The 26,163-nt window shown below is 41.5% G+C and overlaps 1 protein-coding gene across 5 annotated transcripts in view; it reads left to right on the forward strand.

Annotated features, from left to right (window-relative positions):
* Ogfod1 (2-oxoglutarate and iron dependent oxygenase domain containing 1) overlaps positions 1-26,163 on the forward strand; it is a 76,183-nt gene that overhangs the window by 30,352 nt on the left and 19,668 nt on the right. For all 5 annotated transcript variants that reach the window (XM_059264567.1, XM_059264564.1, XM_059264565.1 and 2 more), the window contains exons 2-10: positions 216-361; positions 5,223-5,269; positions 13,321-13,421; positions 16,700-16,816; positions 17,562-17,653; positions 17,849-17,977; positions 18,358-18,471; positions 21,460-21,539; positions 21,790-22,103. In XM_059264567.1, coding sequence (XP_059120550.1) covers positions 233-361; positions 5,223-5,269; positions 13,321-13,421; positions 16,700-16,816; positions 17,562-17,653; positions 17,849-17,977; positions 18,358-18,471; positions 21,460-21,539; positions 21,790-22,103 — 1,123 coding nt within the window. In that variant the 5' untranslated portion in view covers positions 216-232. The remainder of the gene's footprint in view (positions 1-215; positions 362-5,222; positions 5,270-13,320; positions 13,422-16,699; positions 16,817-17,561; positions 17,654-17,848; positions 17,978-18,357; positions 18,472-21,459; positions 21,540-21,789; positions 22,104-26,163) is intronic.

The following is a 26,163-nucleotide window of genomic DNA, read 5'->3' on the forward strand; positions in this document are numbered from 1 at the left end:
CACCCAGTTTTAAAGACTAGCATTTAAGCACAGTATCTGAGAAGGGTAGTCTTGAGTGAGTAATGAATGACACAACTTACAATTCTTCTCCCAATCTTAAGCTTTAAATATTAGGTTCCCCAAAATTCATGATTGTCTCCTTTTGTATTCTGTTATGCTACTTGGTGTAATATGGAAGAGAAGAAAGACAAGGGGTAATGTTTTTGTTCCAACAGAAGCTATTGTCTTGGACATGGATCCTTTTCTTCACTGTGTAATCCCCAACTTCATCCAAAGCCAAGACTTCCTGGAAGGACTTCAGATGGAACTTTTGAGCCTGGACTTCCATGAAAAGTACAATGATTTATATAAGTTCCAGCAGGTATTTATTTCTATTACTTTAGCTCTTCCTCCTCGGAAAGTCTTTGGCTATAAAATCATTCATTACTGTTAAGAGTGCTTACTGCTCTTCCAGAGGACCCAGGTCTAGCACAGAAATACAAGCCATTGGTGTCCCCAGTGTGGGGTCATCTTCAGTACAGGGACCACTCACTCTAAAAGGCTGTCAGGGTTTAAAAATTCAAAAAAGGGTTGGAAAGATAGCTCAGCAATTAAGAGCTCTGGCTGCCCTTCCATTAGACCTGCGTTCCAGTCACAGCACCCACATGGCTGCCCACACCCGTCTATAACTCCAGTCCCAGGGAATCCAGCACCCTCTGCTGGCTTCCAAGGGCACCGTGTGATAGATACACAGACACACATGTAGACAAAACATCCATACACATAAAATAAAACTGAAATATTTTGAAAATTCAAAAACGAAGCAGATGAATTATTTTTTTCTTTTTTTTTGCACTTCCCTTTTGATTTTATCTGGAATAAGAGAGTGACTAATTAATACCTCATTCTTTTACACTGGAGCTGATCATCTGGTCAGCTGACAGCATCCTACTCCCCTCTAATTGTAGACCTTGTACATATGATTGAATTATCCAGAAAATCTAATGCAAATCAAACTTTTATTCCAGTAAAGTTTACCAGGTTAATGAAAAGACAACAGTTATCTGATTTTATAATTATACCAACTTTTCAATCCTAAGCGATTTCTGATTACTAAATTGAGATACCAGTGTGTGAGTGTGTATGTGTGAGTGTGTGCTCAGCAATTGTGGATATACATGTGTGCCATTTCTCAGGCACCATCCACCTTTATTTTGAATCAGGGTTTCTCATTGGCCTGAAGCTTATCAAGTAGGCTAGACTGACTGACCAGTGAGCCTAGCACTGAAATTAAAAGCACATGCCACCCAGCTTTTTCTCTGTGGATTCTGGGAATTGGCCCTAAGTCCTTAGGCTCACAAGGCAAGCATTGCAATGACTGAGCAGTCTCAACCCCAGAATGGGTTTTAGTTGATGCTGTTTGACAAGTGGAAGTAAGCTTGAGACAAAAGCAAAAAATGGCTCTGGGTGATGAAGAAAAGAAAAGTCGTTACCCATTGTGAATGATTTTTACCTTGCTCACTTTTGGACAGGATCTCTTCACCTGTATACTTTTTCTTTGCATGTGCTATAAATTTAACAGATAATTGGATCTCTGACATTAGGATTTGTAAAATATTTATATATATATTTATATTATATAATGTATATTGTATTTGTTGTTTATTTTGTTTTTCGAGACAGGCTTTCTCTGTGTAGATCCAGCTTCTTGGAACTCACTCTGTAGCCCAGGCTGGACTTGAACTCTTAGAGATCCACCTGCCTCTGCCTCCCCAGTGCTGGCATTAAAGGCGTGAGCCACCACTGCCTGGCTATATTTTTTAAGCATTACTAGTACATACTTTATGACAGTCCAAGCGTTTTGGTTATTAAGTCCTCATCAGAGTCCTGTGACGGAGTGCAGTACTATTCTTGTTTTACAAATAGGAAACCATGTAAATTTTTCCTTCTCTTCTGGATCATTCAATTTAATATGACAACAATAACAAAACTCTATTAGGTTTTTTTCTATTAAAATTTTTTTAATTAAATGAAAATTTAAAAGATCTTGATCTAATTTTCCCCTTCAGCTTCCATCCTGTTTTTTTATTCATTTGCTCGCTTATTTTTGGTTTAGTTTGATTTGGTGTGGGTTTTGGTTTGGTTTGGTTTGGTTTGGTTTGTTGAGACAAGATTTCTCTGTGTAGCTTTGGAACCTGTCCTGGATCTCGCTCTGTAGACCAGGCTGGCCTCAAACTGACAGAGATCCACGTGCCTCCGACTCCCAAGTACTGGGATTAAAGGCCTGGCCACCACCACCCGAGATTTATTTATTTGTTTGTTTGTTTTGAGGCTAGGTCCCTAGATATAGCCTAGGCTAGCCTCAAACTGACACTCCTCCTGCCTCGACCTCCTGTGTGCTGGATTACCGGCCTGTGACATCACATCTACTAGCACGGTTCTTTTAAGGGCTGTCCAAACTGCTTCATGTCCTTTCCTTTCATCCTCTTGTAAGCACGTATGATCACTCTTTTGCCTTTACCACTGTGCTCGCCAAGGTCACTCGGCCTCCACATTAGTAAATATAGCCTTCACTTGTCATTCTTTGACTTTTTTTTTTTTTTTTTTTTTTTGAGACATGGTTTCTCTGTGTAGTTTTGGTGCCTGTTCTGGATCTCGCTCTGTAGACCAGGCTGGCCTTGAACTCACAGAGATCTGCCTGCCTCTGCCTCTAGAGTGCTGTGATTAAAGGTGTACGCCACCACACCCAGCTATTCTTTGACTTTTTAGGAGACCAACACAATACCTACTATGCTACAAAGGCATAAAATCCTTGATCTTTTAGAAGCATTTGCATGCCTCCTTCCTGGAGACATATTTTCACTTTCCTTTCAGGATACCATGCTGTGTTAGTTACTTTTCTATTGCTGTGAAGAGACACCATGACCAAGGCAGCTTATAGAAGAAAGCATTTAATGGGGGCTTACAGGTTCAGAGGGTTGGAGTCCATGACCATCATAGTGGGGAGCATGGCAGCAGGCAGGCATGATGCTAGATCGGTAACTGAGAACTCAAATCTCATCCACAACAGATACGGTGTGAGCTTTTGAACCCTCAAAGCCCATTCCCAGGGACACATCTCTTCCCAATAGTCCACCAACTGGGAACCAAGCATTTAAATATATGAGCCTGTGTCAACCATTCTCATTCAAACTACCACACATACACTCTTAATTTCCTTTACTAAGTCTTCCCCTTATAACCAACATCTGTTTGTATTTTAATTAGTATTACTGGGAGGGCAAGGTGGGAGGGGCAGTCACAGGACAGTGTTGTGGATCTGGTCCTCTCCTTCCATCTTTATGTAGGTTCTGAGTATCAAAATCTGGCCACCGTGTTTGTTCACAAGCACTTTTACACACTTAGCCATCTCACCAATCCATAGAACCAACTTCCTGGTGAGTCCTTCTTAATTCCAGAATACTCGATCCTGAATAATTTGATCCCTGAATTAAGATTGAGCACAGATTTCCATGGAGTCTCATGGCTTTCTGTCTCCTTGGATGTCTAGGAGTCACAGGTTTACAACCAACACTAAACTCCTAATCTCCTCCCTCTAATTCTGTTGTTCCTCTTGACCTCAGATCAAAATGAGCCATTCTTAAGTCCTTGTTCAGTCCTCATGTCCCATTCACTGAGGACACTTTCTTCACTGCATCCCAAACGCCTCCTACACTTCCACCATCAACAGCATTCACCCCTCCAAGCTGTATCTCTCACCATGATAATCATTTGAGTGTATTAACCCGGCTCCTACCTTCACCCACTTATCTAACTGTTACCATTTTGTTCTTTTCATGTAAGTGAATTCAAGAGAATCAGAACGTACATGTTCACATAAAAACTTGCTCACAGATATTCATAGAAGCAATGTTTATAGAAGCAACCAGACGTCTACCCACTGATTAATGGGTAAACAAAATGCAGTATGCCCATCTAGTGGAGTATTATTTAATCATAAAAAGTAAGTCAGAGCTGCAACATGATGAACCTTAGAAATGTTTTGCTAACTAATAGAAGCCAGTGAGACTCTGGGAACATTGAGATGGTTTGGCAGGTGAGAGTACATGCCACTGAGTTCAGAACCCACATAAAAAAGTGAGATATGGTGGCAAGCATCTGTAATCTAGTCCTCCTCTGGTGAGATGGGAGGTGGAGACAAGAAGCTTGTGGGCCAGTTAGCCCGAAGTATGCAGTACAGTAGAAACAAGAGAGACCTTTCCTCAACAAGATGGGAGGGGAGAACTGAACCCTGATGTCCTCTGACCTCCACACGTGCACCATGGCACAGCCATACCTACATTTATACACCTACTACTTATAATAAATATAAATTTTTAAAATAAGCCAGACTCAAAATGCTGTGTATTATGTGATTTTTTTTAAATGTCCAGAATAGGCAGATGGAAACAAGAAACAGGGTGATGTTTGTTAGGAGCTGGTAGTAGAAAAGATGGAGCGCAACTGCCTAATAGATACAAGATTTCATTTTGTAGTGTTAAATTCTGGGCTATGTAACATGGTTGGCTGCATGGTGAATGTGTGAAACCCATGGAATTATATGTTTTTCAAGAGATGAAAATACTAGATTCTACATTATGGGGAGTTTTCTCTCAAGATATCACCTCATGTTCCTCCTTTGCTCGACAACTTAATAACTCTTCATTTTCTTGGGTAAAAGCCATCATACACAGATTGGCTCCAGGCCAACACAATGCCTTCTATTAGGCCTTTGACCCTCACCTACTGCTCCCCCATTTGCGCTTCCCCAGCCCCTGAGTCTCTCCAGTATTTGGGGTAAATTGTGCTTTCCCTCATTGCAGTCTACCTGGCTCACCTACTTACACTTGCAGGCCTTTCCTACTCTCAGCACAACCCATTCCTCTTTCTGTTGGTTTTTTCTATGCACTTGCCACCTTTATGCTAATAAATTACATTTTATGTTTACTGTATGACTCCTTCAACAAATGTCAACTTCTCTGTAATAACTACTTAAGTGTTTGCTGAATGAATAAGGTACAAAGACACTAAGTCACTTGCCCACATCATAGCTATAAGATGAAGGGATTGTATACCAGACCTGGTAGTTCTCTTCAGTCTAGGCTCAGCCACAATATTCTACTGTCAGAGTCCTCACTGTTCTTCTTTGCATGCAATATACTGTAACAAGGAAATCCTTTTTTTTTTTTTTCTTTATGATCAAGTCTGATGATTTGAAGAAGAGAAAAGAGCCTCACATCTCAGCTTTAAGGTAAGCAAGTAATTACATTTTTGGGTGCCAAATATATGTTAGGCAGAGCATTGAGTGCTTTTTGTTTTGTTTTGTTTTTTGAGACAGGGTTTCTCTGTGTAACAGCCCTGGCTGTCCTGGAACTCTCTCTGTAGACCAGGCTGACCTCGAACTCACAGAGATCCGCCTGCCTCTGCCTCCTGAGTGCTGGGATTAAAAGTGTACACCACCATGCCCGGCTACCTCACTGAGTGCTTTAAATGTTAGTTCATACACTCTTTGTTGACACTATTGCATTTGGTAAAGGAAGAAACAAACCCTAAGAAACGAAATAACTTCTTTAAGACATCCCAATAAAAATTGAGAGCTAAGATATAAACCCAAGCCTTGGATTGTTTGCTTGATCACCCTTTCCCTCCCTTCCTTCCTCCTCCCTCCCTTCCTTCCTTTCTTCTTTCCCTTCCTTGTGAACAGGGTCTCGGGCAGGCCCAAAACTTACTATGTATGTAGCTCAGGTTGGCCTGAAAGTCACAGTAGTCCTCCTGCCTCCGATTACCAGCTGCTGGGATTACAGACATGAGTCACCATGCCTGGCTTCAAATCTTAATAATAAAATGTTGGGGTTTGTTACTTATGAAGGAAACAAAGTAACAACAGAGAGAGCATTTTCTGCTCATGAAGCTAGGAAGTACTGGAAATTAAGACTCCAGTGTTGACAAGTTAGATACATTTTCATACTTGTGCAGTCCTTTAGAAGACAGTGTACCAAAACCTTAAAAGTACACATTTAAAAAATTATTGTGCTTATGAGTGTTTCGCCTGCATGTATGCATATGCCCCATATGTGAGCAGTACCCGTGGACATCAGAAGATGTTGGAACCCCTGGAACTGGAGTTACAGATGGTTGTGTGCTGCCATGTGGGTTCTGCTGTGGGATGGTCTGTATGTCAAGTGTGTTGCTGATTGGTCAGTAAATAAATCACTGATTGGCCATTGGCTAGGCAGAAAGTATAGGCGGGACAAGGAGAAGAATTCTGGGAAGTGGAAGGCTGAGGGAGGGACACTGCCAGCCGCCATCAGGACAAGGAAGATGTAAGGTACCAGTAAGCCATGAGCCATGTGGCAAAGTAAAGATTAATAGAAATGGGCTAAATATAAGAGTAAGAGCTAGACAATAACAGGCCTGAGCTAATGGCCAAGCAGTTTAAATAATGTAAGAGTCTGTGTGTTTATTTTATAAGTGGGCTCTGAGACTGGCGGGACTTGGTGGTGGGAGCTGGAGAGAAATTCTCCAGCAACAAATGGCGTCCAACGTGGTGGCAAGAGTTTCCACCTAAAAACTTAGAAAAAAGATTCTAAAACGGAACTAAAAACAGCTTCCTAATTGTCTCTCTCAAATAAGCGGCAGCTGCCGGTTTGAGCTACTGGCGGGTTCCTAGCGTGCGCTCTCGACCTGCAGTATGGTGGGAATGAGGCCTCTGCAAATAACACATTAAGCTATGTGGTGGATTTAGCCTTTGCTAGTACAAAACAAAAAAAAGAAGTTTCTGGGCTACATGCTACTTTGGTAAAAGTGTAGACCCACTATTTCTGAGAGTTACGGCTCCCAGAGCTGGCGGAAAGCGGACCGCCGCCATGTTGGGAAGCTGAGGTGGGCGGAGCCAGCAGCCACAGCTGCTGCAGTTTAAGGCAAGAGATTCACAATAAGACAGATTCAGATGTAATAGTTTACAATGTATGTAAAAGATACGTAGGCTTGAAAGAGACAAAAAAAGTGATATATAGAGTTATAGAAACAAATACATAGTTTTAAAAAATAAAGTCTTTAAAGAGACAGTAAAGGAAGTATAAAAAATAAGCCACGTAAAGATGACTACCACACAGAGAATCTGGATTATGTTCTCTTTGATATTCGTAACTGCAGAAAAACATTTGATTGTAAAAGCTGTTGAGTTATGCCAAAATGTATATTTTAAAGGTACCTTGACTTCAAAATTTGGATATAAGGATATGTTGCTTTGGAAAAGAGTCTCTGCTCTTGTTTCCACAGAAAGCCAGAGACCATGGATTTGTTCCAGATTAAGATACATCATGTTTGACCAGCCAAGACCCCCTGAAAGGTCTCCAATGACACCATGGCCCAGATGATTCAACATCCAGAATGGTTTCAAGTCAACTGGCTCAGATATACAGCCTCACGGACTACTCCATGATCCTAAAATTTTCTTTCTGTCTCCAGAAGATACAGCGCCCCCCTCCAGCAGGAAGTAGTAAGAGAAGCTACGCCCAAATTCCCAAATATACCAAGCTGGCTTTAGAGATGGAATTGGCTCACTCCCCCTCTAAACCCAGACATATTGCTCAAAAAAAAAAAAAATGGTTAAGAGATTCTTGTGTCCCAAATCAGAAGAGCCCTCTGGTGTGGGACAGAGAAAAAACAATATTTTTATTTAAATCAGGTTGATTATAAATACAATCTCTTTCTAAAACAAAAAGGGGGATAGTTTAGATATGATAGGATAAAAGGGTAGATTAATGAACCTACTTTTAAAGAGTAACAACTTGTTTAAAATGTTTTACATTGCTATAGATTTTAGTTTATTGATACAAATTTAAACTTAATTTTGTTATACTGTATATATATTTCTATTCTTGTTTGAGATATTATGTTTATGTAACTCATTTAAAATTGTAATGGATAATTAAAAAATAGATTAATAGTTAGTCATCTATGATAATATTTGTAGCCATGTTAGTTAAGTCTTCTAGGTATACATAGATATATTTCAGATAGATAGGTAGTCTTCAAACACTTCAAAGACCTACAGAATATGGCATTTAAAATGTTTTAAAAGTTTAGACTTTTTGGACAGTGAGACATGTCTGCTCCTGACAGCACCGATTTACTTCAGAGAGGAGGATGGGCATCGAAGACACTCCATATGGAGTTTATCTTCACCTTGACAAAAATAGCCATTTGGGCAAGAAACTGTTCTTGCCTGGACTGCTTGATCAACTGGACATGCAGGACCCATAGAAAGATGACCACTGAACTTTGCTTGACAAAACGGTCCTTCAGGTTCCTGCTTTGCAAAGAAAACTGCCAGACATTCTACAAGACACAGAAAAAAGTGAATAAGAGACTCTAGGCCTGTGGGCTGAAGACAGATGCCCCAACTTTACAAGAAAACTTTGCATGACTGTCCAGGCTCAGCTGTCTCTGTCTACCCTGCAAGACTCCCAAAAGTTGCTTGCATCCTTCTCCCATTTCTCAGGCAGTGTTATATCCTTCTGAGGTCTTTGATGTGGTTAAAGACTAGATACTTACAATTTTCCTTAGTTATAATAAAAGATAAGTTAGATATAAAACCTTAAACTTACAAATATAAGATAGATAGGATCTCTTCTTTAATATTGTAACTGTAATTCTTGCTTGATAATTGTTTTGTTATATGTAATTTTACTATGTTAAAGTTAAAACCTTCCTTTTTAAGAAAAGAAAAAGGGGAAGTGCTGTGGGATGGTCTGTATGTCAAGTGTGTTGCTGATTGGTCAGTAAATAAATCACTGATTGGCCATTGGCTAGGCAGAAAGTATAGGCGGGACAAGGAGAAGAATTCTGGGAAGTGGAAGGCTGAGGGAGGGACACTGCCAGCCGCCATCAGGACAAGGAAGATGTAAGGTACCAGTAAGCCATGAGCCATGTGGCAAAGTAAAGATTAATAGAAATGGGCTAAATATAAGAGTAAGAGCTAGACAATAACAGGCCTGAGCTAATGGCCAAGCAGTTTAAATAATGTAAGAGTCTGTGTGTTTATTTTATAAGTGGGCTCTGAGACTGGCGGGACTTGGTGGTGGGAGCTGGAGAGAAATTCTCCAGCAACAGGGTTCTGGGAACCGAACCCAGGTTCTCTGCAAAAAGCAGCTGGTGCTCTTAATCAGAGCCATCTCTCCAGACCTGCAAGTATGCACATTTTATAAAGTAATTCTAAGAATTGATGGTGGCAAAACAAAGAAGTACAGGGGCTGGAGAGATGGCTTAGTGGTTAAGAGCACTGGCTGCTTTTCCAGAGGACCCAGGTTCAATTCCCAGTACCCACATGGTGGTTCACAACCATCTGTTATGAGATCTGATGCCCTCTTCTGGCCTGCTGGTTGGTATACATGCTGGCAGAACAGTGTATACATAATAAATAAAAAAATCTTTTTTTAAAAAAAAAGTACACAAAGTTCCATACAGGAAACTATGCAACCATGAATATGTGTGTGAATTTTAATAAACAAGATAATCACACTTTATTTTGTCAATTCAATGATACTTTAAAAAAAAATCTCTAAAATCTAGTGTCCTCTATAGTTGCTATTTTGTTCTAGTTTAATTAGTAATATTTTCTCCCCTTGGGGTGTATAAGAGGATGGTTATTACAAACAAAGGCATCTTAGATCGTTGGGATACACTGTTTTCAAAAGGAAAGAATGTGGTGCAGACATAAACTATGTTTATGTACAAACTGAAAGACTTCAAGTAGACTAATAGGATTAGAGTTTTTAAAAACATTTTCTTTTTACTTCTTTAAGATTTTTTCAATAATGAGAACATGCTGTATAGTAGCTGCTTTTCATCTATGTGCAAAGAGTTATTTTTTGTCTTAGACAGTCCCTTATATGATAGTAGCCTGTACAGGTTATTTCTTTCTATCTAGAAGTACTGCTTATGTGTTAACTATAACTCATATTTCATACTAATTTAGACTTTCCTCCTAAAGAGAAACAATCTCACTTTCAGACATTTGGTCTCATTAGTCCAAAACACCCATCATCCATGACTGAGCATTATCCCATACTCAAAGAGTCACAACTAAATAATGGGAGACCTGGACATGCTTGACTATTACAGAAAATGGTCTTTTTATTTGCCATGTGTGTTCTGGGTGTTCTCACAAATAAAATTGAAGATGCCAAAGATGAGAGAAGATAGAAGCCTGTCCCTGTCCCTGGTTACTTCACAGTGTGTATAGAAAGGAGCTTTCTGTAGCATTAGTTTTGGGAGTTGATGATAGCAGTTGATTTTTCAGAAATATTTATCCCCACCCTTACCCCCTACCATTGTCTGGGGACCAGTGTAGCAGCTGGCTGTCTTGACGCATTATGCATCATTGGAAGCTGTGCCTTTAGAGATTACAGAATACTTCCGGGGTTGTCCCAGCCAAGGACAAAACATCTTATGGGATGTTTTGGTTTGAGGAGTATACGTTGTAAGAAATGGTAGTGGGAGCCGGGCGGTGGTGGCGCACGCCTTTAATCCCAGCACTCGGGAGGCAGAGCCAGGCGGATCTCTGTGAGTTCGAGGCCAGCCTGGACTACCAAGTGAGTCCCAGGAAAGGCGCAAAGCTACACAGAGAAACCCTGTCTCGAAAAACCAAAAAAAAAAAGAAAGAAAGAAATGGTAGTGGGATCTTACAGATTTCCCAGTAGTAGTTACTGACAGCACAATTGCATTTTATAGGAATTTCTGTTCTATGCATTTGAATGAGCCAAAAGTCCTATATCTTCATGTGTATAATTTGATCAAATATAAGACTTTTAAACATTTGGATTGGGGTTTGTTTTCGGTTTTGTTTTGTTTGTTTGTTTGTTTGGTTGGTTGTTGTTGTTGTTGTTGTTGGCTGTTACTGTGTTTGTTTTTGTTGTTCTTACTGTTTTCAGTGGCTGGCCCGGCACTTATAACAACTTTCTTGTCTTACCCTCCTCAGTACTGGGATTACAGTTATGTACCACATGTCCAGCTAAAAGTTTATACTTACCAAAGTTAACATTATTTCAGGGTTGACTGGCTGAACTAGTTATAACTTGTATTGAAGAGACTTCTATACAAAGGGCCAGAGGGCCAGCTTATCTTATAATGGAAATGTTCATTATCTTTTCTTATTTACACCCTGCTGGCATCAGAACATCTGTGGATGTTTTGATGATTGTTGTGTGATTAATTTATTATTTGTGGTTACTACAATTTAAAGTCATTTTGTGGGCCAGTGAGTAGGCTCAGCTGGTAAAGGTGCTTGCCGCTAAGAGTGTTGGCCTGAGTTCAATTCCCAGTACACACATGGTAGAAGAAGAGAACTGATTTCCACACATTGTTCTCTTATCTTCACGTGTGCCGCGGTGTGTGTACTCACACACATAAATACATTCAAGTTTTAGGAAGGTCATTTTGTGATCTCCTGCAGCTGCTCACCCACGTGTTTATCAAACAGCAGTACTAGTGTTACTGGAGCCCCTAGCACTAACAAGTGACTCTGGACCCAGCTTCTTGTCTGTGTGAAGAAAAATGTGGCATAAAATACATCAGATGGGAAAATGAGTTTATTGACACTTATATCCCAAAAGTGGAGAGAGAGCTATTCTCAGCTGGATTCTGCCCTCCCTATGGCACTGTTACATTTTTAGAAAGGAGACAATAAAAAGCCAGGAAAGATGCACGTGTAGATTTAACCAAAGCTGGATTTAGAAAAAAGACAGTTCAAAAAAAATCCTAATTTCAGCCAGGCAGTGGTAGTGCACACCTTTAATCCCAGTAGTTGGAAGCAGAGGCAGGCTGATGTCTGTGAGTTCTAGGCCAGCCTGGTCTGCAGAATGAGTTCCAGGACAGCCTGGGCTACACAGTGAAACCTATCTCAAAATAAATAAATAAATAAATCCTAATTTCAAGGGCACATCACTGCATTAGTATTATGCTTATGATGCTGGATTTATAACAGAAATACTTAATTGATCTTAGTCCCCATTCCTGGCAGCAAGCTCCTAAGATTTAGAATTTAAATGTTGAGATTAATAAAGGTGAATGGAGAATCTTTGTTAGGGAAACAAACAACCTTTCTACCACACCTGAGCTTCTGGTAATGGAGAACTCCTAAAGACTGGAGAAGAAGGGACGGTTGCCAAGAAGATAACCAAGAGGGCGGCAGCTCTCAGCTCTAACCATTCCAGCCCCGGGAAAAACAAGGAGGGTGGTCAGGTCAGGTAGGAGGATTGCTACAAGTTTGAGTCTAGCCTGAGCTACATAGTACATTTTAGGCCAAGCCTGGGCTATAAAGCAGGACCTTGTTTCAAAGAGAAGAAGGGCTTACAGTTGGCTAGATGCATCCCCAGTGGCCAGTGGTTTGTTTAGTCAACCATGCCTGTGCAGCAAAGCATCCCTAAGTTCCTGAGGTGCCAAGGAGATGCGAGAGAGGTTCTGTTTCTCTCCCCAGGGCTTTATGCTGTGAGTCTTTTGTATTTGGCTGTTCCTGAGTTGAGTCATAAAAAAAAAAAAATTATTGTTTGTGTGTGTGCCTTAGTTGAGTTCATCTGTGTGTAGATGACCTTGGAGGCCAGAGGACATTGGATCCCTGGAACTGGAGTTACAGATAGTTGTGAGCTTCCTGATGTGGGTGAAGTAAATACCTCAAAAATGATCCAACTTGAGGAGGGTGTTGTAGGGACCTCCTGTTTATACCGGATCAGCACAACTCATGAGCTGGTCCTCTAATTGGGTCTGAAGGCAGCCAGTCCTGTGAGACTGAGCCCTTAATCCTGTAGCTAGTGTAAGAATTGAACTGAGTTTTAAGGGGTGCTGATTGTTTCCAAAAATAGGTAGTTAACAGGGGAAAACCCACATATTTGGTGTCAGAAGCAAAATGTGTTTAAAAGGGAAAAAAAAGGAATTGAGTTTTCGCATTTACTACTGAAAAGCCTGTATGAAACTGGGTGACTTATAATGGAACAGTGATGTAGTGACAGACAACAAAACCAGAGTGCTGGTATGGGAGGCCATACCACAGGCAAACTGCTAGGGAACGAAATGATGAGACTTAGAGCAAGCGCACTGTGGTACCTGGAGAGTTCCATGATTTCCCTGGGAACTTCATGCAAATTTAAACTGGAGCATCTCTCAGTCTCTCAGGGTCTCATGAATGAAATTTGAGAATGGTCTCTTGAATGAAATGTGACCTTAAGAGAGCATAGGAATGGCGTGGCTCCCAATTGAGCCTATGCTGTGGCATAACAAGTTGTCTTTTGTTCACACTTCTAGGAAACTTATGTTTGAAGATTTTCGGGACTGGCTTTCTAAGGTTTCCAGCATTGACCTAGAACCAACCATTGACATGTCCTGTGCTAAATACGAGTTCACTGGTAAGGAGCATGAAGCCCTGCTGTCTAAAGATTTCAAGGCTTTAACTCCACAATGGTGGAAAGGCAGCATCAGGGTCTTCCTAGTAAGGACTCAGCTCCTATGCAGAAATAGCCATCATATCACAAAGGATAAAGCCGTGCTTCTCTTTGGGTGTATGACAGCTATTAATCATATTTTCAGAAAAATTCTCATACCAACTTGCATACAGTATTGTAAAACTTGGCAGGTGATGCTATAAATCTGTCCTTATATTTCTAAAGTTCCCTTAATGCTGAGTTTTCTTCTCTTTATTTGGATTTAGTGAGTGACTATGGAATGGACCATGTAACTAGTGATAGTCCCTGTCACCTGCCTTGCCTCTTCAGACGTGTCTGTTGCCTTCCACTTCCCCTTCAGATGCACAAATGTCCGCTGGAATGTGTGTGCCTTTTTAGAGGGAAACGTTGCTTGGTTTTGTTTTACTAAATTTCGATTCAGGTTTGCTATCATGTATAGTCTTGGAAAGTCTAAATTGGTAAAATGTTTTGGAGATAAACTTAGCAATACATATGAAAAACTATTATGTATCTTCATTACTTTTTATTATTTTATTTCTTTGAGACAAGATCTCACTCTATAATTCAGGCTAGTCTCACAAAGATCATCAACTTAAATAAAAGTGGCAGGCATAGCACAAATAATTTGTTTTCCTGTTTTATTTGAAAGACAGTTGCAGTTCTGGGATACCATAGGCCTGAACATTTCAGACATTCTTCCTCCATGACAGTAATGGGCTTTCAGAGTGAGAAAATTCGTAGGCCTGGCTCATCTGTCACTATTTGGTCCTTGATGCCAAAGGGTCTCGTTGAGGATGGCACACTGCATTCACTGTCCTGTCCATTGAGCCTCCTTTATTCTAAAATAGCCTCTTGGTCTCTCCTGGACTTCCAGGACCTTGATGCTTCAGGAGACTTAGAAGCAGTTATGTTTTTTTTTTTAAATAATTTATTTATTTTTGTTTTGTGTGCATTGGTGTTTTGCCTTCATGTATGTCTGTGTGAGAGTGTTGGATTCTGGAGTTAGAGACAGTTGTGAGCTGCCATGTGGGTGCTGGGAATTGAACCCAGGTCCATCTGGCAGAGCAGTCAGTGTTCTTAACCACTGAGCCATTTCTCCAGTCCCAAGGCAGTTATGTTTTAACAGCTCCTTCAGTCTGGGCTTCTCTGGTGTTTCCTTGTGATTGGGTGATTCTCCTTAAGACATGCATTTAGAAGGAGTGTCATAGCTAATGCTGAGCTTTCTTTTTTCTGAGTCCTGCTAGATGGTTCACAGTGACGCTCACAGTATTAGTGATGTTGCCTTGAATGACTTCCGGGACGCTGATGTCAGATGTGTCCACTGCTTTGCAGATTGTGCAGATTGCGCAGATCCTCTGCTGTTTGCTGTTTGTTTTGCTGCTGGGATTGAACCTAGGGCCTCACCTTGCTAGGCAAACACCACCTCCGAGCTGTAGCCTCAATCTTCTTACCTTTTTTTTTTTTTTTGAGTTGGCATCTAAGTTGCCTAGGTTGCCTTTGAACCCACCTTGGAGCCCAGATTGGCCTTAACCTTGATTCTCTTGCTTGGTTTCTGCAGTAGCTAGGATTGTAAGACTTTGCTACCATACCTGACTGTAAGGATTTGTAGGAGTCAAACCAGGAATTTGCACATGCTGCTTTAAGATTATGTAATTATCATGTTTCTTACCAAACTTTGGTTCAGTTATTTTCACAGGTAATTTTCATAGCTAAATTACTGCAATGTCAGTTGCCAAATAATGATTTTCTAGAAGTCATTTCTTCTGCTTTCCTTAGTTGTCATTCCACTGTATTGAAAACTTCTTCCCACTGTTTATTCATCAACTTACTTATATCAGTATGAATTTGTGGATTACTGTTTATACAGTGAGCTATTGCAATTGCTGTTATTCTATTGAGGCTTATTTGGTCGAGGAGAGTACCCTAGAGCTGATCTGGGGCCCTCTTGCTATGTTCTTATCATTCTTTATTTCCTAATTTCTGCAAAGCAGGATTTTCAAGGCTTGCCTCCTCTTTCCCATGCCAGGTCTAGAATGACCTAGAGTGCATGCATCCTGGTTCCTTTTAGTGAAGAATGGTACTTGAAAGTCAAGGCCTAGACTCAGTCTTTGTCACTAGGGTGTCACCTAGACCCTTTCAGTGAAAATGCCAGAATATATACCTCTACATATTCACACAAATGTGTAAACATAACATTTATGCATTGCTATACCTACATAGCTGTAGATATAGGAAACTGAATTCATATTGCTTTTTCTGGTGCCAGTTGAATACTACAGGGTTTATTCTAGATTTCTTTTCCTTAACTGTAAACCTTCTTTAATTGTGCAGCACCTAGGCCTGTTACTTTCAACATATTTACATATTGGATCAATCCCTTCATGTATAAACAGTCCCAGTTCAGTGTAGCCTTTTGTCCTGTCCCATCCTGCATAGATGCCCACCTTGCTCAACCCCACCAATGGCTTTACAGAATTAGGCTAGGCAGTTAATGAAAACAAGAACAAAGGAATCAGGCCAGCAAGATGGGTTGGTTCAGTGGGTTAAAGGTACTTGCCTCCAAACCTGACAACCTGAGTTTGATTCCTGGGACCTACACAGTGGAAGAAGACCAACTTTGCAAGTTGTCCTCTGGTCCACATGTCCCTCTCCCGCCACCAACACACAATAAATAAATGTTAAAAAAAAAAAAATTCAAGGACAAAGGGATCCATGTACCCATGAACAGTAAAATTTGTTAAGGCATTCTTTGGAATAGCCAAGAAATACAAACAATTTAATTTAGAAATTCAATTAGAGAAAAGGTAAATTTACAGTCTATATAGTACACTAATTGTGTAGCCATTAAAAGTGATGTCTAGGGTATATATTGATATGGGAAAACACTCACTTTGTAATTTTAAAGAAGTCAGCCTACAGCCTACTACTATAGCATACTATTTCTTTAAGTGAATACACATATGAGGGAAAAATATGACAAAAATATGTAGAAAAATAGTGTTGGTAACTATATTGTAGCTCTGTCTGTATTCACTGTGTTTAAAGCTTTCTATGTTGCATGGGTTTGATTGCTACATTTACAAATGAGAAGTGTCATCTAAAGAGACAGTTAAAGCTGGAGTTGACATTACAGATGAATGTCAGGGGGACTGATTGAAAGCACAAGCAGATAGCAGCTATTCTGTGTACAGGGATCTAAATTATGCTTTAAATGATTGCAGATGCTCTGCTCTGCCATGACGATGAGCTGGAGGGGCGCAGGATCGCCTTCATTCTGTACCTGGTTCCTTCCTGGGACAGGAGCTTGGGGGGCACCCTGGACCTTTACAACACTGATGGTAAAATGCCCATTTACTACCTTCAGTAGCCACTCCTGAATTCCAGCCAGTAGCCTCAGGATCACCAATCTGACATATAATGTGTCAAAGGAGATAGAAACCATGTATTCAGCTGGGTGGTAGTGGTGTATGCCTTTAATCCCACCCAGCACTTGGGAGGCAGAGGCAGGTGAATCCCTGTGAGTTTGAGGCCAGCCTGGTCTACAAAGCGAGTTCCAGGACATTCAGAGCTGTTACACAGAGAAACCTTATCTCGGAAAAAAAAAAAAAAAAAAAAATTCCAAAACAACAAAAGAAAAAAGAAACCATGTATTTGGCACAGTGACTACCACAGGTAGAATTAATGCTAGCCCTAACAACCACCTCTTGAAGTTATATTTCAAATATTTGTTCAGAGACAAAGCTGATTAAGATGAGAAGGAGATCTTGTTCTGTGTACTGACCATGGAAGGGCAAAAGGCATACCAAGCTACCTGTGCCTGTGAGTCCGCCAGCAGCAGCCTGTCTGACAAGGGCTCGGGTTGTTTGAGTGACTCACCACAGGTTGACGCTAGGAAAATGAGAAGTTCATCCACTCTCATCAATAACAGCTGGACAGTGTGGTAGAAGCATGTCACCTAGAGACTAGCAAGTTTGAGTCACACAGGTAGAAGGGAGTATTTGAGAACGTCAGGAGCTGGATGAGGCAGCCTGCAAGTGGTAACCCTAATGAACCCATTTATGGATGTCTTCTCTCCTGATGCAGAACACTTTCAGCCAAAGCGGATTGTCAAGTCTCTTACCCCTTCGTGGAACAAACTGGTTTTCTTTGAAGTATCTCCAGTATCCTTCCACCAGGTAAAGTCTATAGTGCACTAAGGACCAAGATCTTGTTTTCTATCACCCACTGTCTAAGTATGTCCACTTCCTGCTGGACAGTCTCACGCGGTTGTTTTCACACCTAGCTTGATGGATTCTCAAGTTAATGTGTCTTAGCTAGTGTCTTCATTCGTCATCCTTTGAGTTGATGTGCTGCTGGTCTTGCTCTTGCAGGTATCTGAAGTTCTGTCTGAAGAAACATCACGTTTATCTATAAGTGGCTGGTTTCATGGTCCTTCGTTAGCCAGGCCTCCCACCTACTTTGAGCCCCCAGTTCCTCGACACCCTCACATCCCACAAGATGTAAGCATAAATTACTGGGATTCTTATCTTATGTACTATAGCATATTAGTTGTTTTTCTGATTTTACTATTGTGAGGACCACGCGAGCTGATACGTATTTTGCAGTACTAGAAATTAAACCAAGGGGCTTGCACATGCTAACAAAGTGTTCTACCAATGAACTTTATACCCAACATGTTTTTCTGATCTTAAAGTTAGATCTTGCCAATGCTGAAACTGGACTTTGAACTTCCATTTTTCTTAGATAAATTTTGATAATGTTTTCTCAGAGTTTTCTAGTACTTTGGGCTTGATAGGAGGAACATAAAAAGTGAAGACTATGGAATGACAAAAAGCTATAGATATTAATGGATCTCGTGTATCTGCTGCTTTTTTGTAAGCATGAGATTTTATATGAGTGGATCAACCCTGCTTATCTGGAGATGGATTATCAAATGCAAATTCAAGAAGAATTTGAGGAAAGGTCTGAAATTCTCCTGAAGGAATTTCTTAAGGTATGCCACCATAGCCTGTTTTATATGTATTGTTGACGTATCATCTTGCTAAACCTGATCAAGACTGTTTTCCTTCCTAGCTCAGATGTTTATGTGTCTCTTCTGTTGTTGTTTGTTTTATTACTCTTTTTGGAGGGCCCACCACCCAACTCCCAAACAAATCACATATGGAGGCTTAGTCTTACTTATGAATGCCCAGCCTTAGCTTGACTTGTTTCTTGCCAGCTTTCCTTAACTTATTCTGTCTACTTTTTACTTCTGGGCTTGTCCTGTTATCTCACTTCTGTATCTTACTCTTACTCAGTGGCTGGTTGTGTAGCCAGGTGTCTGATCCCTGGTGTCTTCTTCCTTCTCGGGCTGCTAGATCTCTGTCTTCCCAGATTTCTCCTTCTATATATACTCTCTGCCTGCCAGCCCTGCCTGTCCTTTCTCCTGTCTTGCTATTGGCCAGTCCTTTATTAGACCATCAGGTGTTTTAGACAGGTACAGTAACACAGCTTCACAGAGTTAACCAAATGCAACATAACATAAACAAAAGTAACACACCTTGAAATAATATTCTACAACACTCTTCAAGTCGAATGCACAAATTATAATAAGTATTGCTGTCAGGTGTGTGCGTGACATCCCTAGGACTCTATGGACCTTTTTTTTTTTTTTTTTTTGGAGAACTCTGTGTAACAGCCCTAACTATCCTGGAACTTGCTCTGTAGACCAGGCTGGCCTCAAACTCACAGAGATCTGCCTGCCTCTGCTTCCTAAGTGCTGGGATTAAAGGCATGCGCCACCACCACCTGGCTCTATGGACTTTTTTAAGGTTTAGATTTCACTTTATTTACATGTATGTATGCATACATGTATGTTGGTACTCAAGGAGGCCAGAAGAGGGCATCAGAACTAATGCCCTGGAACTAAAGCTACAGGTGGGAGTCCTCTGTAATAAACACTTTTAACCACTGAACCTGCCCAGGACTATAATGGACACACACACACACACACGCACGCACGCACACACGCACGCACATACACACACACAGAAGCTTCTTCCCTAAAAGGGACTTGGTACCTAGTTGGTTTTCTTTCTATTCATTTGATGAATATGGTCTTTACTCATTTTTAATAGATACATTGCTACTTATAGTGATCTAATAGTGAATGTTTGACCATGATGAGGCAACTTGAGTGGAAGGAGCTAAAGTCAGAAGTCATGTCCTGCTCAGGTTTCCCTAAGCTGAGCAAGTGAGCACACTAGGTATTTATTGTCTTATTGGTTGCACTGGGATGATACCTGCCTGGGCTTTCTTGCAGGGTTGTGAGAGCTGTGTGAGATAACAGTCCCAAGAGCTCTTCCTCCATGAAAAAGCTGGAGGGTTATGTCAACTGACTCTGTCAGAATTGTACAGTTGACATTGAATATTACAGAATTTAAGAGGCTTTATACTGTTATAGACATAATAACATCTAACAACTGTCTGTAACTCCGTTTCCAGGGGACCCAACGCCCTCTTCTGACCCCCATGGGCAATGTACAGATGCATAGACATGCAGGAAAAACACCCATATATATATATATATATATATATATATATATATATATATATATATATAATATTTTTTTAAATTAAAGCCTCTTGTGAATATATTTCAATAGAAAGTTTCTATATTGTATTTGACTATTCAAAATTTGAAAGCTTATTAAATGAGGGGACAAGCTGCATCATAGTGACAATAGCTAATACAGTTTAACTTTTCCTCATCACAGCCTAAGAATCCAAGAGTTAGTGTCACTAGGAATTTGAGATTTAGCAATTAGCCACGTAACATACACTATACAACCACTAGGAGCCAGAGAAACGGTTCAGTGAGTAAGACCATCTGTTTCACAAGTGTGAGGATCTGAGCTTAGATCTCATGATCTCTGAGCGCCCATGTGTTCATGTGTTTGTTTATTTCTGGGGCCAGAGACAAGAGACTGGAATTGCTGGCTACCAACCTAGTGGGAGAGGGCTAGGAACCACATGCTCTAGGTTCAGTGAGGGACCCTGTCTGCAAGAGGTCCTTCTCTAGTCTCCACACACATATTGTTGGTTTTGCCTCATGGCTGGTCACCGCCCGCGGCGGCCATGCCGGCGGAGGAGCGTGCTGATTAAAAGAATCATAGCCATGGTTACCTTTTTAGAGCTTTATTGGGGGGGGGACAGAAAGACAGAGAGAGAGAGGGGGGGGGACCAACGGGGGGGGGAAGGAGCGCAAAGGGGAGGGGACAGAGAGAGAGCCCACAGAGGGCTCAACCGCTTTTTTAGGCTGGGAAGCCGACGAAGGCTGATGACGTAATTAAAGGACGTAAATAAGGACCAAATCTTAACACATATGCTTGGGTGTGTGCATTCATGTGCATACACTCACATACATCACACATACATACAAAAATTCTTTTTCTTTTTCTTTTTTTTTTTTTTTTTTTGGTTTTTCGAGACAGGGTTTCTCTGTGTAGCTTTGCGCCTCTCCTGGAACTCACAGGCTGGCCTCGAACTCACAGAGATCCGCCTGGCTCTGCCTTCCGAGTGCTGGGATTAAAGGCGTGCGCCACCACCGCCTGGCCCTCTTTTTCTTTTTCTTTTTGAGGCAAGTTTCTCTGTGGAACAGCCCTGGCGGTCCTGGAACCTGAAACTCACTTTATATACCAGGCTGGCCTCGAACTCACAGAGATCTACCAGCCTTTGCCTCCCCAGTGCTGGGATTAAAGGTGTGTGCCACCATCACTTTGCTTAAAAATTCTTTAATAATAAATTTACAAGCACTTAATGGAGTAGCCCAATGGCACTTAGCTCTCTTAGCTAAAGCTGCCCCAAAGATCTTGTATGAAAGAGGAAATATTCAAATGGACCCCTTAGGAGTCAGCCAGCTGATATTCTGCAGAGCTGCTTCTCCTGCCAGAAGAGGGAGGGATTGCAGGAAGAATTGCTAACTTCTTTGTTTATTTTCCAGCCTGAGAAATTTGCAAAGGTCTGTGAAGCCTTGGAGAAAGGAGGTGTGGAATGGAGTAGCCGTGGTCCCCCAAACAAAAGGTAGAGGTCCCCATCACAGATGGTTCCATCTGTATTCAGCACCTCCCTTTCATCTGCATGAGTCATCTCCAGTAGGACACTTGCCTTAACGTTTAGTTCCCCAGGACATGCTGCAGCGGGTCCTAGCAGTCTCACTAGTCTCCTAAGTCGTGCCATCATTTCGGAAGAAAGGTTCAAAGCTACTGACCAGCTTTGATTGCATGGGTGAGCTCACATGGGGGCTGAGGAGCTCACCATTGCTGCTTTTCAGGTTCTATGAGAAAGCGGAAGAAAGCAATCTCCCCAAGATACTGAAGGAGTGCATGGGCTTGTTCCGCTCCGAGGCACTGTTCTTGCTGCTCTCCAACTTCACCGGCCTGAAACTCCACTTCCTGGCCCCGTCAGAAGAAGATGAGATTGAGGACAAAGGAGAGGGAGAAGCAGCCTGTGCTGCTGATGGCACTGAAGAAGGGACTAGCCAAGGCCGCCCAGGGCCCGAGAATAAACAGGCAGCTATTGGCAGCCACAGTCAGGAGAGTGGTGAGCAGACAGACCCAGAACCACAGGAGGATGAAGCAAAGAAAGGTAAGCTAGTGTTAGGACTCACCTCTATTTTCACCTGAAACCCTTCACATTCCAGTGATTTATCCTTACACATGTAACAGATCCTTGCTGAACACTGTCTCCGCGTCAGGAGCGGGAGAACAGAGCCAAGGTAGCGCTCCTGGATGCTGAGTTCTTCTAGGAGATGGCAGAGGTCACATCTATACCCAGGAACCAAGGAGCCTCAAACAGTGCTACAGGCTCACACAGCATGCTGTGTCTACCTCCAGCAGAAGCTCTCCTCTCACCACTGCTGCTGTTCCTGCCTTAAGAAGTGTACTAGCTGTCCTCTTCCCGAAAATGTTCATCCTGCATTTCTCCTTCTTGTTCAGATCCGAGCAGTGTCACTTCTCAGAGAAGCTTCTGTACCACACTCTCACGCGAAACTGCTCGGTCTAGTCAATCCTTGTCACATGACCTCATTACAGTGTAGTGTACATACTGCCACAGTCTCTTAATGCATATGTGCATCAATCCTGTTGTGTCTGGAGGAGTCACTTACAGCCATTATTTCTGTATGTTTGGAGTCATCCATCCCCTTTGGCTCTTAACAATGATCCCATCTTCTCTTCTGCATAGCTCCCTGGGCCCTGAGGGGAGGGTTTGATGAGGACATCCCACTTAGGACTGAGTGTTCCAAAATCTCTTAGTCTCTCCATATTGTCCATATGTGGGTCTCTGTGTTAATTCTCATCTACTGCAAGCAGAAGCTTCTCTGATGATGGCTGAGCGGGGCACTGATCTATGGGTATAGCAGAACAATAATATTTGGTTTTCCCTTAGGCCTATCCAGTCTCTGGTTTGGGGCCACCCACTCAGTGTCAGACATGGGTTCCATCTCATGGAGTGGGCCTTGGAACCAACCAGAGTGGTGGGTTACTCCACAGTGCTGTGCCACTATTGCATCAGCATGGCTTGCAGGCAGGTCACCCTTGTAAATCACAGAGTTTGTGGCTGGGTTGATGGTTACCTTTTCTCCTCTGATAGCATGTGGGGAACCTTCCAGTACCATGAACACTAATCAGTAGGGGTGAAGCCTCTAGTTAGGCACCAGCTTGATTTCTCCATGTTCAGTGAGATATGTAAGCGCTGTCTTCAGTGATAGAGCCTTACCATCAGTTTCTGGAGAGTGATCAGTAGTCTTGGCAATAGTGTGAGATGTTTGGGGGCTTCCATGGAGATGCTTTTGGCAACATCTCGACTAGATGTAACCCATTCCTGGCACTGGAAGTTTCACTTGGTGGCAAAAGATGTCTAGTTGAGGCATTGTCTTCCCCATTTTTTGGTGACTCCATTTCTATTTCTTGCATGTTTGTATCTGTCTTAGGACACTCCTACAGTAGTAGGTTTCCTTGTGACCCCTCAGATGGCCCTTAGTGTTAGTTGTCCCTCCCTGTATTCCATTGGGAGAGACGCCCCTCCTCGCTAGCCCCTTACTCTATACCTACTCTCTGTGGTTACGGATTGTAACGTCCAGTACTTGAAAGCTAATATCCATATTGGGGTCTAGATTACCCCACTCAGGATGGTTTTTTTTCCTAGCTCTATCCATTTACCCACAAATTTCATATTTTTAACAGCTGAATAATATTCCATTGTATAAATGCACCACATTTTCATTATCCATTGGTTAATGGGCATCTAGACTGTTCCCAATTTCTGGCAATTAGGAACAGAACAGCAATGAACATGGATGAGCACGTATCTCTGTAGTAGGATGTAGAGTCCTTTGGGTATGTGCCCAAGAGTAGCGGGGATCTTTTTTTTTTTTTTTTTTTTCTTTTTTTCTTTTTTTGTTTTTTCGAGACAGGGTTTCTCTGTGTAGCTTTGCGCCTTTCCTGGAACTCACTTGGTAGCCCAGGCTGGCCTTGAACTCACAGAGATCCGCCTGGCTCTGCCTCCCGAGTGCTGGGATTAAAGGCGTGCGCCACCACCGCCCGGCGCGGGGATCTTAAGGTAGATCTATTCCCAGCTTCCTGAGGAACTGCTATACTGATTTCCATGGTGGCTGTACAAGTTTGCTCTCCCCTTCCAATGAATAAGTGTTTCCCTTTCCCCACATCCTCGCCAGCATGAGCTATCATTTGTTTTCTTGATCTTGGCCATTCTGACTGGTGTGAGATAAAAATCTCAAAGTGGTTTTGATTTGCAGTCCCCTGATGACTAAGGATGTTGAATATTTCTTTAAGTGTTTCTCAGCCGTTTGTATTTCAGCCTTTGAGAACATTTGGCTTAGTTCTGTACCCCAGTTTTAAATTGGCTTATTTGTTTTTCTTGTTGTCCAGATGTTGTGTTTGTTTGTTTGTTTGTTTTTGTTCTTAGTATATTTTCAATATTAACCCTTTATTAGAATGTGTAATTGGTAATATCTTTTCCCATTCTGTGGCCTGTCACTTTGCCCAATTGACAGCGTCCTTTGCCATACAGAAGCTTCTCAGTTTCATGAGGCCCCATTTATGAATTGTTGATCTTGGTGCCTGTGCTGAGTGTACTGTTCAGGAAGTCTTTTTCTGTGTCAGTGAGTTCAATCTTACTCCCCATTTCCTCTTCTCTCAGATTCAGAGTATCTGAACTTAGGTTGAGGACCTTGACCATTTGGACTTGAGTTTTGTGCGGAGTGATAAATATGGATCTGTTTGCATTTTCTACATGCAGCCATCCAGTTTGACCAGCACCATTTGTTGATGATGATGCTGTCTTTTCCATGTGTATATTTATGACTTCTTTGACAAAAATCAGGTGTCCATAGGTCTGTGAACTTACTTATGTCTGGGTCTTCAGTTCAATTCCATTGATCAACGTGTCTGTTTTCATTACTAATACCAGGCTGTTTTTTATCACTATAGCTCTGTAGTACAATTTGAAATCAGTGATACCTGCAGCAGTTCTCTTACCATTCAGGATTATTATAGCTATCCTGGGTTTTTGTGTGTGTGTGTCTCTGTATGAACCTGAAAATTGTCCTTTCAATTTCTGCGAAGAATTGTGTTGGAATTGTAATGGGGACTATGTTGAATCTGTAGATAGCTTTTGGTAGGATGGCCATTTTCACTATATTAATCCTACTGATCCAGGAGACTAGGAGGTCTTTCCATCTTCTGATATCTTCTTCAATTTCTTTCTTCAATGTCTTAAAGTTTTTATTATACAAGTCTTTCACTTCCTTGGTTAGAATTACCCCAAGATACTTTTAAGGCTATTGTGAACGGTAGTTTCTCTGATTTTTTTTCTCGGTCTGTTTGTCATTTGTATGTAGAGGGCTACTGATTTTTGTGTGTTGATTTTGTATCCTGCTACTTTGCTGAAGGTGTCTATCAGCTGCAGTAGTTTCTTGGTGGAATTTTTCAGGTTGTTTATATATAGTGGTATCTGCAAATAAAGATACTTTGACTTCTTTTCCTATTTGTATGCCCTTGATCTCCTTCAGCTGTCTTATTGCTCTAGCTAAGACTCCAAATACTATATTGAATAGATATGGAAAGAGTGGACATCCTTGTCTTATTCTTGATTTTAGTGGAAATGCTTCAAGTTTCTCTTTTTAGGTTGATGTTGGCTGTGGGCTTGCTGTAAATTGCTTTTATTATGTTGAGGTATGTCCCTTGTATCTCTAGTCTCTCCAGGACTTTTACCATGAAGGGATGTTGGAGTTTGTCCAAAGGTCCTTTCTGCATCTAATGAAATGATCATGTGGTTTTTGTCTTTCAGTCTGTTTATATGGTAGATTACATTTATGAATTTACTTATGTTGAACTATCCCTGCATCTCTGAGATGAAACCTACTTGATCATGGTAGATAATTTTTTTGATGTATTCTTGGATCTGGTTTGCAATTACTTTATTGAAAATTTTCGCATCTCTAATCAGAAGGGATTTTCTTTCTCTGTTGGGTCTTTGTGTGGCTTGGGTGTCAGGGTAATTGTGGCTTCCTAAAAAGAATTAGGAAGCCACGTGTGGTGACACATGCCTTTTAGCCCAGCACTCAGGAGGCAGAGGCAGGCCTATCTCTGAGTGTGAGGCCAGCCTGGTCTACAAAGCAAGGTCT

This window comes from Peromyscus eremicus, chromosome 5 (assembly GCF_949786415.1).
Source record: "Peromyscus eremicus chromosome 5, PerEre_H2_v1, whole genome shotgun sequence".
Lineage (NCBI taxonomy): Eukaryota > Metazoa > Chordata > Mammalia > Rodentia > Cricetidae > Peromyscus > Peromyscus eremicus.